Source organism: Grammomys surdaster, unplaced genomic scaffold (assembly GCF_004785775.1).
Source record: "Grammomys surdaster isolate TR1022 unplaced genomic scaffold, NIH_TR_1.0 125985, whole genome shotgun sequence".
In the NCBI taxonomy this organism is placed as follows: Eukaryota; Metazoa; Chordata; class Mammalia; order Rodentia; family Muridae; genus Grammomys; species Grammomys surdaster.
Window position 1 is genome coordinate 2,275,474 of NW_021620801.1, and position 17,902 is coordinate 2,293,375.

Below are 17,902 nucleotides of genomic sequence, written 5' to 3' on the forward strand. Positions count from 1 at the left end.
CAGTTTTCTCTTGTTGAGAAAAGCATGATTCTACCAGGTAGGCAAGATGACCCTGGGTAACAACTATTCAAGAAGAATAACAATGGTGTACTTAAGAAATCATTCTGGCAGTAGCTTCGCTGTGTAAATCTCTCATCCGCCCAAGTGGCCAGACCTGTAGTCTCCTGCCTGTTTAATTTGTTCCAAGAGTAACCTGAGGCCAGGACCTAACAGAGATTTAAAGATGACAGTGTGTACAAAACGCATAAGCCTAAGGTATATAATATAAGCTAGGAGAAACTTCTTTCTGAAGCTGACTCTTTGGGCATCAACCCCAGCCAGCTGTGTGGTTAGTAAAGGGCTCTTACTTGATAACTCACTGGGAAGACATGCTATTGCAACAAGATGAACAGGCACACTGCCCTAGCGTTACCATGCAATCTCAGAGATGGGATACGAGGCCAGAGAGAAGTAACACGGGCTCATGGCTTTAACAGAACCCATGAAAAGCCAGGAACAAATGAGAACATCTCCTCTGTTATCACCTCAGCACCACTGTCTGCCCACATTCTTCTGCTTGCCATCTATCCCAAGTCCTCCCAAGAGTCTACCTCATGAGCTAAAACACACACAAGAACAAACTATTCTGAAATTTAAAAAAGTAAACTTTACATAGTATAGGATGGATGGAGGCAGCTCAGAACTGAGATGAGGTAGCAGGATTTTGACCCTGATCACAGGTTTGTGAACTCTTGCTTTGCTTCCATAATTACGAGCTGGATGTGAAGTACATCCTCCAGTGTTCTCACATGTATGCGGATGTCCAATGCTAAGTACACAAGCAGGAAAGTAGAAGAAGAATGAAACTATAATGCTGATGACACGGGTTTCTAGGTCTCTGGAGTCTGATTAATAAAGAGCAAGGAAAATCTACAACAAGAAAAGGGAACATACATTTATTAAAAATAAAATAGCACACAGTCTCTGATAATGAACAATTAAACCCCACTCAAAAGTCCAAAGACTTCCAATATATAATGTAGCAATGTACATGTGTAAAAAAAAAAAAAAATCCCATGGAGTCATTTATTTTAGAATTTTCAAAAGAAAACAAGCAAGCCCACTTGGACTTTCTTGTGGTGAGACTGCCTCCTGGCGCTGGCCAGGCCGGCGCTCCTCAGAGCTCTGGACACAGCACTGCAGCCTGTGCAGAAGAAGCTTCTATCAACACACCTTCTGACTAAGGTCAGTTTCTGTAGGATGATCCAAAATAAAAATCAGTGCTTTTATTTCATAGGAAGTACTCATAGGCTGGAAGAGCAGGGGTGACCTGGTTTCTTAAAATCCTCAATTTTAACGAAGACACACATGAAATTACTAAATCTAGACATTTTCACATTATTCTGCCAGAGTGTCAATTACTGTATAAAAATTAATTTAAAATCTTAAATGAACCAAAACTGGTGTCTCTGAAGATTGAAGTTCTTCACTTCTGACGTGGCTGGTGACTCTTCTGTCTCTGTAATTAGCAATATCTTCAAACCAAAGAACTTCAAGAAAGATTATGCACTACTGGGAAGATGCAAAAGGGCCGTCCTCAATCTCTGCCTAGGACACACATAGCTCCTGCTGGATACTGCACGGTGCCAATTTCCCATCCTCAGGCTTTTCCTGTCCAGGGACATGGCAGGCGGTCTTCCTTTTAAATAAGCGAAGACTCAGCCGAAGCAGCTCGTTGTCCACCATTGGAGTGTTTGTGTACGCCTGCTTCACAGTTCCCTGTGTGGAGGAGACAAAAGCAACAAGCTGTACACTGCTGGGTGACAGTGGGACCCAACCCCAAGGTCAGCTGAGCACTGACTCTGAACTCCACAGACACGAAAGCAAAACTAGGATTCTGTTCAAGATCAAGCAAACAAGCTTCAGTGGGCACCCTGCTTAGCTCTTACTAAGGCGGGGCTCCTTAACAGCTCCCAAAGAGTAATGAACTGCATTTAATCTGCATCTCTGATGAGAAAGCAGACACCAGAGCAGAGAAGAGGCGGAATGTGCTGAGCCTCTGATTCTTCTGAAGGATGAATTGGTGTCCACTCTGCTGAGCCACACCCGTAGTCAATCTTGTTTTTGCCTGACAAAGTGCAAATTCTGAGAAAAGAATCACTTCTTCCTCATTTTTCCTTCATAAACCAAACAGTCTTCACTCCTTATTAGTCTTGCAGCACTTGGGCCACAGAACTGAATAAAGTAATGTTTCACGTACAGTTCTATGATGTTTAATACACATACAGATTCATGCAAACATGGCGGCAACAGGGTAGACAGACATGGTCTTTACTCAATGAAGCATTTACCTCACATTCTCAACCCTAATCCTGGCAACCACTGACGCTTTCAATTGCTTTACTGTCCCCCAAATGTCACAGAAATACAGGCCAGGTCTAACCTACTGATGTTAGTTCCTCTCTACAGTATAATACCTTTGAAAGTCATGCATGCTGCACAAGATAGGTAACAAATAGGATTTCACTGCAGCTTTAATTTATATTCCATAATTCCTAGTGACGATACACATCTATCTATTCATGTGCTTAATGGCTACCCACATTGGTATTATGTTTAAATATTTCACCATTTTGAAATTTTTTCTATTACTTTTTATTAATTCTTGAGAATATTTGCATATATTTAGGATATTTAAGATGAGTATTTGTAAGTACTGTCTCCCACTGTTTGCCTTTGCTTTTTTTTTTAACCAATGTGTCAATTTATGAAGAGAAATGATTATTTCCTAACAAAAATTAATTTTAAAAATTGAAACTATTTTATACTCTCCTGTCCCTCTTAACTGGTTACATTTGTGTCTGTCTATTTGTGGAATCTACTTACTTCCATTTAACTGACATTCTATTATTTTACCTATACCATATTATTTTAAATGTATATTTCACAGTATCTTGAAATTAATAGATAAATTCTCCCATTTATTTGTGTGTGCGTGTGTGTGCGCGCGTGTGTGCGTGTGTGTGCAGAAATGATACAACCCGGCTCCACATAAAGTCTAGAATCGGCTTGCTTATCTCTACAAAGAGTACAAAAATCTTGGTCGGATTTTTATTAGAATTTTGTTAAATTTATAGACCAGTTTCTTGGGAGAACACTAATCTTATCTATTGCATGATATGATCATGTATTTCTTTTTCTTTTTAGTCTGAAATGCAGACCACAGTGAGTAATTTTAGAATACCAGCCAGTCTTTCATTCCTGGGGTAACCCATATTTGATTGTGAGACAGGATTCATTTCATTTATCCTTGGATTTGATTTCCCAACATTTTGTAGGGTCTTTATGGCTACACGAGAGGGAATGAGCAGTATTTTCTTGGGGTACTTGCAAATGCTGGAGCTGTGACATAAGCTAGGAAGGATCCCTGCTTCTGTCTTTCTGGAAACACTGTGTAGAATCGGTGTTTGTTTTGTTTTGATATCTAGCAGATTTGCGAGCCTGAGTGTCAGGAGTGGCCGTTTCACTTCTAGAAGGATCTAAACTGAAGCAGACCTAAAGCTGCCTAGGGTTTCTAGTCCTTCTTACTCAGACTTGGCAGTCTGAGGACTCAGCCTGGTTGTTGTTACTACGCTGAACTTTAAATGCAAACTTTTTCTTCTCTTTTGTTTTGGTGTTCAGTGCTGAGGATTGAACCCAGAGCTTGCCAGGTGAGCCCTCTATCAGAGACACACCCAGGCCTCACTACTCTATCACCTATGGCATTCATAGTGTCATCTTAACTTTTCTTCTTGTTACTGCTCATGGTGTTTTCTTTCTTAGTTTAGCTAGGAAACTATTATTTCTTAGAAACCAAACATACAAACAAATAAAAAACAACTTCTGGTTTCACTATATATTTTTCTAAATGTCCTCTATCTCCAATTTTGTTAATCTGCTATTACTCCCTTCTTTTTATTTGCTGTGTGTTATTCTAATGTTATAATGCTAAAATGATTTTAAAACTCATTTACAATAGTTATGTGTTTCTTTCCTCATTTTTCCTATGGTGCTTTATACTTAAACACTGCAAAGTAATTCTCCTATAAAGTGACAATGTCAAATATGTGATTAATGGTTTTTCCACTTTTTGTCACTGAAGAATAATCTAGCTCTTCTCCCAGGATACAGCCCTGTCGTAGTCTTCTCTTTTATAGAGACAAAAAACTTAATCTCAGTATTCTTCATGGGGCTGTTGAACATTTAAACCTATTTTTCAGTTCTGTTCCTTTCTCTCAGCTTGTGCTGTTATTTGAAACCCAGGCTGGTTTCAAGCTCAAAATCTTCCTACCTCCCCCTGAGCAGAGTTCACAAGCTACAGTAGAGTTCACCAGGTCCAGCTACTGCTGATGTCTTTAACACTGAGACATCTGAATGCTCACAATTCTTCCTGCAGATGGATCAGTTAAGACATGTATAAAGATCATTAAATGTCACAATGTGTCAGATGGTCCATTAATTATCTGTACTCTAAATTATAAGGCATAAGGCTCTAAACAACTCTTGTTGAGACTTTTCAGGGCCTTTGAGTTGTATTTGAGGGACACAATAGTATATTAGGGAGGAGCCAATAAGTACCATGAAATGTATTTTACACAAAGTGGGCAGTATCCTAAAGATACTGGAATTCATTATTAGAATCAGCCGTAACATGATGCAAGTGTAATTTGCAACTGAAATAATAAGAATGACAGTGACTGCTGTTAGTGCCCAACTATAAAGAGGACTGACTACAAACATTCTTAGGGATGGGGTGATAATATTCAAGAGAAATGCTGAGCTGAGAAAGGCTGCTAGGAGAGAAGGCGCCCAGGCAGAAAAGAATGAGAGATATTAAGGACATGCAAAACAGGAATAGCAAAGGAGGATGATGATTGTAATTTTCAAAAGCCATTTTCAATCAGGATTTTATGTGAGAAAGATGATAGATGGCAGGTAGACAGACAGACAGACAGACAGACAGAAGGAGAGGGGAGAGACAGACAGGAGTGGAAGAAACAGGAAGAAATGAAAAGACAGAGAGATGAAGATAGAGACAGAGAGGGAGGGAAGGAGCAAGGGAAGAAGGGAGAGGGAAAGAGAGAACAAGTGCCCACAGAAGCCAGAGAGGGTGCTGGATCCCCTGGAGTTGGAATTTTATAGGTGGCTGTGAGCCACCCGACAGAGTGCTGGGAACTGAACCCCAGCCCTCTGGGAAAGCAGTAGGTACTCTGCTGAGCTGGCTCTCTAGCCACATAGACTTGACTTTCTAAAGTTTCCTATTCCTCCTATCTGTGTTCATTTTAATCTTTAGAGAGGAGTCATATGTTTTTCATAAATTTAATCTACCTAAATCTGTCTATTTTTCTTTATAGCAATATTATAGAAAGATGATTCAATGTTTTCCTATGGACCTCTGTAAAATCTTAGTCAATGCTTTTCTAACTTTACAGAACCAAGTTTCTTTTGTCACACCACTCATGTCCCCCACACTCACCTACTGTCCCAGTTTCCAACTTTGAAAAACTTAAGACTCTTTCCATTTCTCACCAGATCCTTCTCAAATCTGAAGTAACTCTTATTTCTGACTTTAAATCACCTTTATTAGTCTGTATTAGATACTTATGTACACTCTGATATGTCTGCTTATCATAAGGAGCTTTTCTCACATGCAAAACATTTCACAGAATCAATAAACTTTTTGTGCATGAAGTTTGGAATGATAATTATCAATCACAACAACCATTCATGTGAATTCTTCCTTTACGTGTCTGGGAGACTAGGAAAGCAAATTCACAAAAACAGTTAAGATGAAAAATAGACCATTCCTACCAACCACTGCGTGGTACCTTTTCGTTCTTCACAAGCTGCTTCCGGATTGCAGAATCCCGTCTGAAACATAATGCTTTACAACATGGTCCGAGGTCACTAAGAAGACTCGCTCGCTCTTCTTTTCGAAGTAAAGCAGCCATGTTGAGAGCCCCTAGTTCATGTTCGAAAAGGCTGTCTGCATCTTTCAATCAAAATAAGCATGCATTAAGTTTCCCTAAAAGGGAAGTGTCACCACTGACTTAGCTAAATACTTCAAGAACCTTTGATTTACCCAAGTTAGCAGTAACCGTAGTCAATGACTTGTCAAGGCTAGCAGCAACAGCCCCCCATGAAAGGACTTTCAACACACAGGTACCTTGTTCATCTCAATAAGAACAACAGTGTGATGTTATTTTAAATTAAAATGTGCCAAAAGAAGATTTTAGAGGGAGAACAAAGCCACTGACTACTGACTTGGGAGAAAGGACAAGAGTGCTTAAGTCAAACTCAGTGTCTGGACTAGCAGTAAATACCACTTAAATAGTCCTACATCTCAGGACTCTTCTACAGCAAGATTCAAACGTAGTCACAGCAGAGACGGTGGCCTCTGCAACCTCCTCTGTGAGCACAGCTAGGTGTTAGCCAGATGCCTCAGTCACATAAACACCTAGGACAATGTGTGGGACAATAGTGTGGTTTTCAATCAAACTATGTGAAGGAAAGAAAAAACACTTACCTTGATACACACACTGACACATAGACAGACAGACAGACAGCTGCATACACAAACACTCACACAGAAATTTTTATTAAAAAATTAGGCTGGGATAAAGTACACAAAAAACCTTGGGTTAGAGGAGTTATTTCCTGAGGGCCAGAGATCTAACCAAAGTGAAAAAACTGTGGTAAGACCCTTCAGGTCACTTTTCAGGTTACAAAATGTTCACAATTACAGTATTAGTAGTCTTAAAATTAAGAAATTTGACTATGCAAAAGGACACGGGCTCATGAAACTTTTAAAACAAATTCCCTACCCCTATCCCCCCCCCAAAAAAAACCTTTTAGGGACACAATATAAACGTGGTGAGTAATGGTGCCTTCACTCCTTCTCCCTCCCCTTTGTTTAAGCATCTGCTCAGCCTCTTGCTGACAAAGTTTTAGTAAACTACAAAACAAACACTAGAACAAAACCACTAGTATCCATACATTAAAAGGTTCAGTTTTGCTAAAAGTTGTTGTAATAAGGTGAAAAATAATTCAGATGAAATCTTTTCTGACTAAATACTAACGGTCAAGGCATAACGCTGCTCTATTGCAGGCACTGTCTCAGTGTCCTCCCTGTAGTAACTGGTCTGCTCTTCTCTGCCGTCCAAACACCTTGGTGGTGTGACTACTTCAACTACAGCTCACAGGAACGGAGAGCAACTAGGTGACAAGCAAGGTGTTGTCTGGATTACAGATCAGCGACCCTATCCACCAAGCGAAACCATTCTATTAAAGATTTAACCTAGACTTTGCATTTGGGTCCATTCTTCTGCTTGTTACCAGGTGATAAGGTTGTGAAGTCATCCATTATTTGCTTAGGAAGAAAAATATCAACTTCATGAAGTGTTCTGTTTAGCTGTGGGCAAAGCTCTGTGTATTCTGACACCTGAACTTCTGTGTTAAAAAGCAATTTCCTCTTTTCTGTGATGCTTCAATTGAGTCTAATGCCTCCTGCTTACGCTCAGCCACTGAGCTAAACCTTCAACCTTAAAAACATTTTTGATACAGAAAGTTCATTATCTTATTTTTCTACTGTTTTTTTTTTCTTCTCAGAACTAAGCTTTCCTTGAACTTAAATAATATAAATAACTCCTTAAAAGTTCCTGGAGCACACGTTCTACAAGACAACCCAACGGAATCCTTCCCAAGAGCACACTAATAGTTACAGCATGTTGTACAGTAAAGGCAAAATAAAGTTACCTTTGGGTTTTTCTACAAGTTGTTGACATGTTTCTTTAACTCTGGTAAAGAGCTCAGAACCAGCCAATTTTTTAGAAATCCCAACTCGTAGCAGGACGGCTCCAGGTGTGAACTTTAAGAGTGCAGCCCCAGGCTCTCTCGGTTCTTTTGGATGCTTTGGCATTAGTCCAGACCAGTCCACATCTATCACATCTAATGGGTCTGTAAAAAAGTTAAAGAATGAAAGAACAGGACTTTATTTATACCAAGAACCTGCTGTCTGAGGCTGGCGGGGTGGCTCATCAGGTAAAGGTGCCTGCAGTCAGAGCTGTCAGCCTCAGCCTGACTCTTGGAACCCATGTGGAGGAAGGAGAACTGACTAGCAAAAGTTGTTCCTCTGAGTGCCACACATGCCCTGTGGCATATGCCCACCCAACAAAAAGATAAGTGACTGAATGTAAAAGAGTAATCCAGTAACTAGTAACATAGCAAATAATCTACTGAAGAGGATGTGACAAATCACATCTATATGTTAGGAAATAAAGGTCAAATGAAATAAAAATATTATAGAGATCCAGACCAAGCCAAGTAACTCCTTATCATAAGAACAATAAGAAAATGAAACAACAAAACAGGCATGGGGTACATGCCTATAACCTAGGGCTTGGGGAGGCACAGGCAGGAGAGTGAGAGGTCGCCTCAGCTACACAGGGGGTTTGAAGTCAGCCTGGGCTGACTACATGAGATCCTGTCTCAAAAACTAAACAGTTGCTCGTGAGGTGGCTGGTTCCCTGAGGTTGAGGGTGTTGCTTCACTCAAGTACACAGCACAGTAAGGACAATAGTCATGGAATGGATACATCTCAGAAAAGGAACTGTATCAAGTGTGCTCAAACTTCAGCTATCTCTATTTTTGAAAGTTATTTAAAAAGTTGGCTGAGTCCACAACAGTTGTGAGGTCTTGCACCACATACCTGCCATGTTGGACACTGGCAAGCAGCTGGGATTTGCCGAGGTTCTGGGTGAGATAATATGAAGCTTAAACTCTGGGAAAGAAATCTTACAGTTCTGCTCTTCCCTAGGACACGCTTTCCCAGGGAATGCCAATTAAGAATACACACTGTACCATTCTTTTACTGGGAAGAGCTAAGAGCCCCTTCCCACCTCTTAGAGCACGGAACAGAACAAAGCACACATTTACCCCATCCATACTGCACTTCTTCTGAGCTTGGTAGTGCATTACCTGGCATCTTCTCCTCTTCCTGCTGGTCCTCTCTCTTTTCTGCATCCCCTGCCAGAATCTCATCCAGCTCGTCATCACTGATAGGCTCATAGCCTTCCCCAGCACCAGATCCTAAGGAATGTGCATCATCTAACTTGGATTCATCATCTCCTGCTAAACGGACAAAAGAGGCTCATTTAAAAAATAAATAAAAACTAAAAGTGGAATTAAAAGGCAAACAGCACTGGGCACAATAAAAAGCCATGAAACGGGTTTTTTTTTTTTTTTTTTTTAACCAGAAACCTACATTTCTTAGTGAAACACTTGATAAATTAACCTGAAAATTTTTACTAGTCACATTCTTAACAATCCAGCAGCAATATGCGAATGTGCTGTGAGGCCACAATTACCATCCTAGAAGTACTGCTGAGTAGGTCGCTGTCCTGATAGCTCCTGCATGAGCACAACCGAACCACTTCACCCTGCCTCCCTTCCTCCCCATTCCTTCTGCTGGAGCTCTTCTTCAACACGTCCCTTCCTAGTTCTAGTTCATGCCTTCTTTTTGTGTGTTAATTTTCAATAATAACACCTGAACATTGAGAAAAATCTAATTTCTAAAGGCTATAGTAATTCTTTACCCAAATAAACTCATTTTAAAAACTTGCAAACCTATTTCAAACTACAGTATAAGCTCAAATCTTAGTCTATGCTATCTAGCGCATACGAACTTTCTAAAAGTGAGGCACGAATGTGAGAATGCATTTAATTTCCACTACTTCTCTATTCCGCTTCTCTGTCTCAATGTTTTCCTTACTGAATAAAAATTTTGGAAGACTGCTGTAATATACTATCAAAGTGTTTTTGTTGCCTTCAGTAGTATAAATCCTATTTTTTTTATTGACTTTCCTCTCAACTATTCCCTGGCTAAGCTTTTATTTCCTGCTGAGTTAGTTGTAAACCTAGTCCCCAAACTATAAATATACTTAATTATTTCTAAGCTACATATTTTATGGATCTATAACCCTTGTTTTCAAACTGTAACAACAGGCTCATGGGTATTCATCTGCAGCATAAAAAGTTTGAGGCTATAAAGTAATTCTAATAATTCTAATAGTTTTTCTACTTTTCAAAAGACAATCCCTTTGTGTGCTCTGTGCTCTGTGCTCTGCAGTAACAGCAGCCACTGCTGGCTGTGAGGCCACTGCAGGACACCTTCGTGGACTTGCAAACAAGCCCTTCTTTAGCCATGCTGAGCGACGAAGCTGGTCCTAACAAGGAAAAGTGTGACCTAGGATTTTATACCTTCTCGACCAATTACATCTCTATGCTCTGTGACTCGGCATGTGCATCACTGAAAAGCTCAGGTCTCATGGAAGTTGCACCACCATGGCTTCCTGAGCCTCTCCCACAGCAGTCTCCTCCCCCAATAATGCTTTACTGATTAGTTTACTATAAAATTCTGTATTTTCTCAATATCCCCACCGATTCGTCTCCAAGGCAAACAATTCTAATACTATACTAATAGATTTCTAAAAATAAATGTACACACAAGTTTATCTCACTTTTTTCTACCATAAGCTGAGTAAAATATTTACGGGATACAGCAAATGATTCATTTCTAAATACTAGTAAAGAAATGATATATTCAGGATGAAGACAGTGACTCCAGTCCTAAAAGATCTATTATAATGACTAGTTCAATTATATTCAGTTACATCCCAAGGCTGCACTTCCATTAGAACCATAACTTGTGACCCGATGCTACTTGGACTCAAAACTGAGATGATAATGTAATGTGATGAAAACTTAGATGTTTTGTTAAATGGAAAAATAGACATACCGGAAGTTATACAACCAACAGACGTAACAATCCATCCTTCTAAATTTTACTATACAGGCCAATGCTATTATACAGCAACACAAAACAATCAAACAAAAAAATCCAAAGAAAACAAAACTTAATAATCTATTGAGTTGGAATGAAAAGTTATGTCAGAACAATGACATAAATTCAGACAGTAAAATTGGAGAGTCTATGAGGCAGAATTTTCAAAGAATTCTCAGAAGCCATCTCCTGTTAACCTGAAATAGAGTTCACCAAGAACTCTTAGGTGAGAGTGCACACACAGGCCGAGCACGGACAGCACGGTGTTTTCCGACATAATCCTGATGACAAAGGATGGAAGTGTTGAGTCATCAACAGGAGGAAACCATGTGATCGTCATCTGATACAGCATAGTGGAGGCTCACAGCGCAGCTGCATTTAGCAGGGAAAGTTTCAGAAGGCAAGTAATACCTCACGGCTTTTTGTTAGAGTGAGAAAGAAAGGACAAGGGGAAAAGGAGGCTGAAGGAGGCTGAGACCAGACATGCTGGAGTCAGTTTGTCTGTGGTCTGGGCATGAGTTCGTAACAATGATATCTTATTATTTTTAAGCTGTCATATGACAGCATTTGATCTAGAGTAAAATCTACTGATTTAAAAAGTGACTGTTTACATCTCTTGGTATTCTGATTAGGTAGTTTAGTAACACCTATTTTAAACACACACACACACACAGACACACACACACACACTCTTGACTTAGACATTTTTACCTTAGCTTTCTTTCTTATCACATTTCACCTCAATTTTGAGTATAAAAACCATGAAATCATGAGTTATGGTTTTAAAGGAAGTTTAGATTTTCTGCATAACTAAATTGAATTGAACTGTAACAAACTGAACTGGCTGTAATAACTTTCTTTTGACTAAAGTCACTATCCCCTCACCCCTACAGTGAGTCAGTTTGTCTGGTACAGTGGGAGAGACAGTGGAGAATAAGGCTCCGTGGGCTTAAGACTGCCTCTGACTAGATCACGTAGCTCATGTGGTCCTGTATTCTAACTGAAGAGCAGAGAGTGCCATCGGGGTTCTGCAGTTATCTGCCATCCAACAGTTTTAGGGAGCGGGGTTACAACATGTTCTTTTTCTACTGCCCTAGCAAACAGGAACCACTAATGGCTAGTTAATGCTTTGCTTCAATTTTTGTCACATGTTGAGACAAGGTCTTGCTTTGTAGACCAGGCTGACTGGAACCTGATTCTCCGGCCTCAGCCTTCCTTCCTGGTGACGGCTCTACAGGTGTGAGCCAGCATGCTGAGCTGGGAAGTTTTAACATGTAAGAATAAGCTGTGATGTTATTACAGGCTATAAGTAATGCAGCTAGGTGATCTTTACTCCAGCTTGTAGGCAGTGATGGACGTGACTGTTCTGATTTCCGCTCCTACCTTCGACCTGACTCATTGCTTCTTTGCCTCATTAAGCTCTCTGAGGAAGTCGCTCAGACAAGACTACTGAGATGAACACACCTTTACTCTCACAGGCTCCCTCACCCACCTACTCCCACTGTAACAGAACGCAGTCAATTCGTCTATTTATTCATGGACGACTTTAACAGAAAACGCCAGCCTGCAGAAAACTGGAAAAGGAATGGGGGAATACAACAGAAGAGCGGCGCCCTCACCTTCCAGACTCTCTGCTCTCTCAGCTTTACTCACATCTTCAAACCCCTGCACCGACCCCAGGTCTCTGTCCATCTTTTCTTTGTCCAAGGCCACGGAGTCCCGGGAGCTGCCTTCCAGATCTCTCTCGTGTTCACTCTCCAATTTGACTTCACTTCGTTTCACAGATTCCAACTGAGACGTCTCAAAAGTCCTATCTCGTTCTCTGTCCCTTTCCATGGGGTCAGCAATCAGTCTCTCTCTTTCTCTGTCCAAGTCTCTCCTTTTGTCTCGGTCTCTCTCTCGCTCCCGAAGTCTATCACGGTCTCTGGTCCGTGGCCACTCTTTATCAGCTTCCCGGTCCCATTCCCTCTGTCTAGGGTCTCTCCGGTCCCTCTCCCGCTCTCTGTCATGCTCATACCTATCTCGTTCTTGAAGTCGGTCTCTACTGTCAAATGACCCTGACCTTGAGTGAACCTGTCTATCCGACTCAGGAGAGCTTCTTCTTGAGCTGTGGCTTCTGGAATCCTGGCGATCTAAAGCAAGTGCACATGTGTCAAGTTAACACAAGGAACAAGAGCAGAATGTTTATTTTACAGTTCCTCACAATTTATAACTTTTCTACTCGTTCTCTTTGTATACTTTATATTTCTACATCTGTAATCCCATACATCCAAACTCATTTTAAGGAAAAATTTACTTTTTAATTACAGTGCTAATTAAAACAGTTTCTCAACTGTCCTTGTCTATTTTCACTATAGACAAAGCATCTGTAACACACACCAACAAGCCTAGGCACTGATACAGCTGATTTTTCTAGTCTTCAGTTCCTTTCCTATCATATTTCCTATGATCAGAAAGGTAGCACTGGCTGCAGGTGGAAAGAAAGATAGTTAAAATACGTAAGTCCGATGAGTACCATACCACTAAGAGCCCGATGTGAACACTCCACTGCATCTGTTTCTTCATAAGAAAACAACAGGACTACAATTAAACTTTATTACCTGAAGAAGTACTTCGACTGGGTTCTCCACGCTTTAACTGATCGATCCTAGATTTCCTCTCTCCTGTGATTTCTAGGCTTTTTGTTTTTTCTCTGTCTCTGGAGCCACTATGGAGCACTCTCTTTCGACTACCCTGGTCATCCCCACTTCGATGTGCAGAGTCATTAGATGGGGAGCGTAGGCGACCAGAGGTGTGGCTGCGGTGACTTCGATTGCTTCCGAGACTGCTGCTTCTCTTTTGATCCACCAGCTTGCGATGTGGTGCGTCTTCCAGGGTCACATGAGACACCTCTACCTTCTCCCCCCGTGCCCTGTGGCACTTTCTATGTGAGTCTTCACTGCCATTGGTAATGGAGGGGGCAGCAGAGCTTGAGGTGGTGGCAGAGGTGGTTGCAGAACTAGCTGAGGAGGCAAGAGCAGAGGCTGCAGTACTGGCAGTAGCCACAGGGGGCGGAGGAGGGAGAAGTGAAGACAGTGGGGAAGGGGTGCTACCAGGAGTGGCGGTGGCTGCGGTGTGCTCGGCTTCCATGCCCTCTGTGCGGTCAGGCACATCCTCATCGGACCAGTCACTGAAGGCTGTATCTTCTTTCTTCAGTGGATCCTCGAGGATGCCATCCTTGTCAGTGGAAATGTCAATCAGCTCCTCCTTGATGGCCAGAGGGGGTGTGCGCGGACCTCTCTTCTTCTTACTCTGTGGGGCTGCCTCTTCGTCAGAAACATCAGAATCACCTTTGGATCTTTTACGCTTTTTTTCAATGTTCTTCTTCTTCTGTCCTTTTTTTGGTGAAAACACCTGACTATCCTCATGTGTCTCAAGGTTGCCCCTCTCTATTCCGACATCTTCCTCCTTCTTTTTCTTTACAGGTTTCTTCGGAGCTTTTGCTTTTTTCTTTTCATCATGGGCTCGATCAGACCCGTCTCGGTCCCGGTCATCGGCCTGGCGATGGCTGAGGAGGTCTTGCGCGCGCACTCTCGAGCCGTCCAAGCTTTCTGCCTGCTCCCTTTGCCTGTCGCCACAAGAAAGCTTCTCTTTGAGTTCTTGCTCTTCGTAGCGCCTTGAACTCTCCTTTCTTTCTGATTTCCGATCCTCCTCTTTCCATCTACCTTGCCTGTCTTCTGTGAGGTGGGACGGGCTGAGAGAACGAGCTTCCTGTGGTCGTACAACCTGGCTCAAGAGTCTATGCTTTTCATCTATACAAAAGTATAAAAGTAGTCACATCTTCAGCAGGTCAGTAAATAGAACATAACACGTTTAAACTTCAAACTCAGTTTTCATTTCAAAATGGCAATAAAAATAAAAACACATGTCTAACAACCAATATTAGGAAAAATGCAAAAACAGGTGTAAAACCTGGTGTAAAAACAGGATCCTAATGCACTCCATTCACATAAGGAAACATTTAGCAGCATGGAACAAGAGCATTTAAAAAGGTCTGCCTCATCAGTCAGAGAGGATGGACTCGTGGCTACAATGAGCACATACAGACAGAACATGACTACTCACTTTTGTCATCCCCACTGTGGTAGGTGTCACTGTCAGGAGAATGCTCCCGCCGGCGCTTGGGGGACTGCCGGGGGCTGGGACTCCCTTCATTTCTATAGCGCTTCCTAAATTTGGACAAATACAAGTTATGAAGTTCCACATAAGGAAAAAAAATGACTTCTGTACTCTGCTTTTTACCAGTATTCCTTCACATTAGTAGAATGTACAATCACAGTAAAGTAGCGCTGTCAGAGCTATACTCAGAAAGGACATCTGGGCTTTTAATAAAATTTCTTTTACTTCATTTGCTAAACTATACATCTGTGAGTTAAAAATCCACAGGGACATTCCTCTCTTCACATACAAACACTCATGGGAAACTTGCCAGATCAAAATACTCCAAGCTAGTAACATACAACAGAAAAATCAATAATGTATTCTGTAATACAACTTATCAATTTATATGCTGCCTCATGCCGAGAAGAGGGGTAAGGGAAGTCTAGAGTTACTTAAGAGTTAAAAAGCTATGAGTGTGACTTACAGCCACATTAATTTCATGCAACCTAAGTAAGTTCCTTACAGTCCCCAAATCAAAGTTCTCTTGTCTGAAATTGAAAGAAAAAGGAAAAGCCCTTCTTATGTGACTAAAGTTAGTTACATTATAAAAATTCCTTTTATTTTCAAAGAACTAAATCACTTGCTTTAATAGCGAACAAACAACAAGAACAAAAAAGATACTCCATGTGCTTACTAGGATTTGTTTTTGTAACTAAACTTCAACTTAGTGGCTTAAACACCCTGGGTAAATTATTCTAGTGTTATCTTATATGCTCATTAAATTCTGACTTTTTTTTCATTAAATTCTAAAGTTTTAAGAGTTAATACTGTTTCTAATCAGGGTCAAATGGTAAGAAGGAACAGTTCCTTACATAGATGAGTGACCATATGAACAGGGTCATTCATATGACCATATGAACCGTTTAAATTTCTTTTAAGAAAACCTGAAATTAGAATAATAAAACAAACACTATAGTAACTCAGCAAAACTACACAAAACAAAGTTTTCCTAAAAAGCTGTAGGTAAGTTCAAGGCACCGAGACAAACAAGCAATGAAAATATAAAGGTATTAGTCCCATTTAACTACTGTTTGCTTAGCATCATTCCTAAATTTCTAGGTTCAATTTTTAGGTAGGTTAGACATGAAAAAAAATCAGAAAAACTTTCTACTGTAAGACAATAGACCCATGAAAAATAGTAATCAAATCATGGAACCATATAACAGATAAAGACTTAAAATTTTTAGTCTTAGGAGACAAAATTCAAGAAAAATGTCCATTTGCCTACAATATCTGAGGTTTGCATTCATTATTCTTTGTTTGTTTGTTTGTTTGTTTGTTTGAGACAGGGTTTCTCTATGCAGCCTTGGCTCCACCTGCCTCTGCCCCATGAGTGCTGAGATTAAAGGCATGTGTCACCTACAGCCTGGTGCATTCATTACTAAAATGGAGAGAGAAAGAGAGCAGAAATAGACACCTGGGATCCATAAATAGAACTCGGAATTATTTTTCTAGACAACTCCAAAGATTTTAAGCACCAAATAAACATATGTACAGTATATCCATGCACACACATGAAGTACTCTGCAGTGCCAAGTGGAGCAAAGAAAACACTGAACACCCACAAACCCCGGGCGCCCTCTCTGAACTGAGGGTCCCACCCTCCTTACTTGGACTTCCTCTCCTCATGGCTGTCTCTGGGGATCCTGTCTTCTCGAACATGAACATCTTCGCGCTTCTCCCTCCGGTCATCGCGTCCCTTGTCTTTATCTTCCCACTCTCTTTGACGTTCTCGTTCTTTTTCTCTTTCTCTGGCCCTCTCTCTCTCCCGCTCCCGTTCCCTCTCTCTCTCCCGCTCCCGTTCCCTCTCTCTCTCCCGTTCCCGTTCCCTTTCTCTCTCCCTCTCTCTTTCTTCTCGCTCTCGCTCCCGTTCTTTTTCCCTCTCTCGCTCCCTCTCTCTTTCTCGCTCTCGATCATGGTCACGATCTCTCTGATCTCTTTCTCGTTCTCGCTCCCTCTCCCTCTCTTTCTCTCTCTCTCTTTCCCGCTCTCTAGCCCTCTCTCTTTCTAATTCTCTTTCTCTTTCCTTTTCTCGCTCCCGCTCTCGTTCCCGCTCTCTCTCCCTCTCCCTTTCTCGCTCTCGATCCCTATCTCTGTCTCTGACCCTTTCGTCTCGTCTCTCATCCACTCTGTCTAGTCTTCGTTCCTCTCTTCTTTCATCTCGCTCAAGCTCCTCACTCCTTCCCTGATGGCGAATAGGTGAGCTTGGTCTTTGATCTACAATAAAAATCAAGTTTGTCAGTGATTGATTTGTCAGATATCCTATAGGAAGTCTTAAATGTTATTTGAGTATGAAGTATCAGGTCACAGTAGCAACAAAGTATAGATCAAGTACTGTACTTATATCTGAACCTTCAAAACTACTTTCTTAAAGATGATGCTCATTTGCCCTCTTGCTATCTTGCTTCCTGCTTCCCACCAACATCCTTGATTTAACCCTGCATGCTCGCACTACCCTGCCGGCAGCCCAGTCCTTCAACCCCACCTCAATCCTGCCATCTCTACCCTTCACCTCTTATCTTCTCTGTGCACCCAGCAGGACCTGAGAGCACTGGTGGCAAAGGATAGGGGCAGCAGGAGGTGTAGAACATAGGCGCTGAAGGAAAAAAAATGTCCCTTTAAGTCACATCTCTAATTTCAGCCCCAAATATATACACACCAAAACACAGCTATAATATGAGAAAATAAAGAACAAACCAATGTTTAAAACTTATGGCTGCAATATTAATTCTTAATAAGCTAGAATTTGGGGCACTGATGTCTAAAAACCTTAAAATTATTAAATCTACAAATACATATCGATGCATTTAAAATAATTGACTCATTGCTCTTAAGTATTGCCCT

The 17,902-nt window shown here is 41.1% G+C and overlaps 1 protein-coding gene across 3 annotated transcripts in view; it reads right to left on the reverse strand.

Moving 5' to 3' along the window:
• Positions 1-913: 913 nt before the first annotated feature.
• Positions 914-17,902, reverse strand: part of Zc3h13 (zinc finger CCCH-type containing 13) — a 55,582-nt gene continuing 38,593 nt past the window's right edge. For 2 of the 3 annotated variants that reach the window (XM_028754252.1, XM_028754251.1), the window contains exons 12-19: positions 16,669-17,275; positions 14,963-15,066; positions 13,459-14,649; positions 12,478-12,990; positions 8,995-9,147; positions 7,774-7,974; positions 5,847-6,010; positions 914-1,758 (exon numbers count right to left, since the gene is read on the reverse strand). In XM_028754252.1, coding sequence (XP_028610085.1) covers positions 1,588-1,758; positions 5,847-6,010; positions 7,774-7,974; positions 8,995-9,147; positions 12,478-12,990; positions 13,459-14,649; positions 14,963-15,066; positions 16,669-17,275 — 3,104 coding nt within the window. In that variant the 3' untranslated portion in view covers positions 914-1,587. The remainder of the gene's footprint in view (positions 1,759-5,846; positions 6,011-7,773; positions 7,975-8,994; positions 9,148-12,477; positions 12,991-13,458; positions 14,650-14,962; positions 15,067-16,668; positions 17,276-17,902) is intronic. The other variant, XM_028754253.1, reaches the window with a different exon arrangement.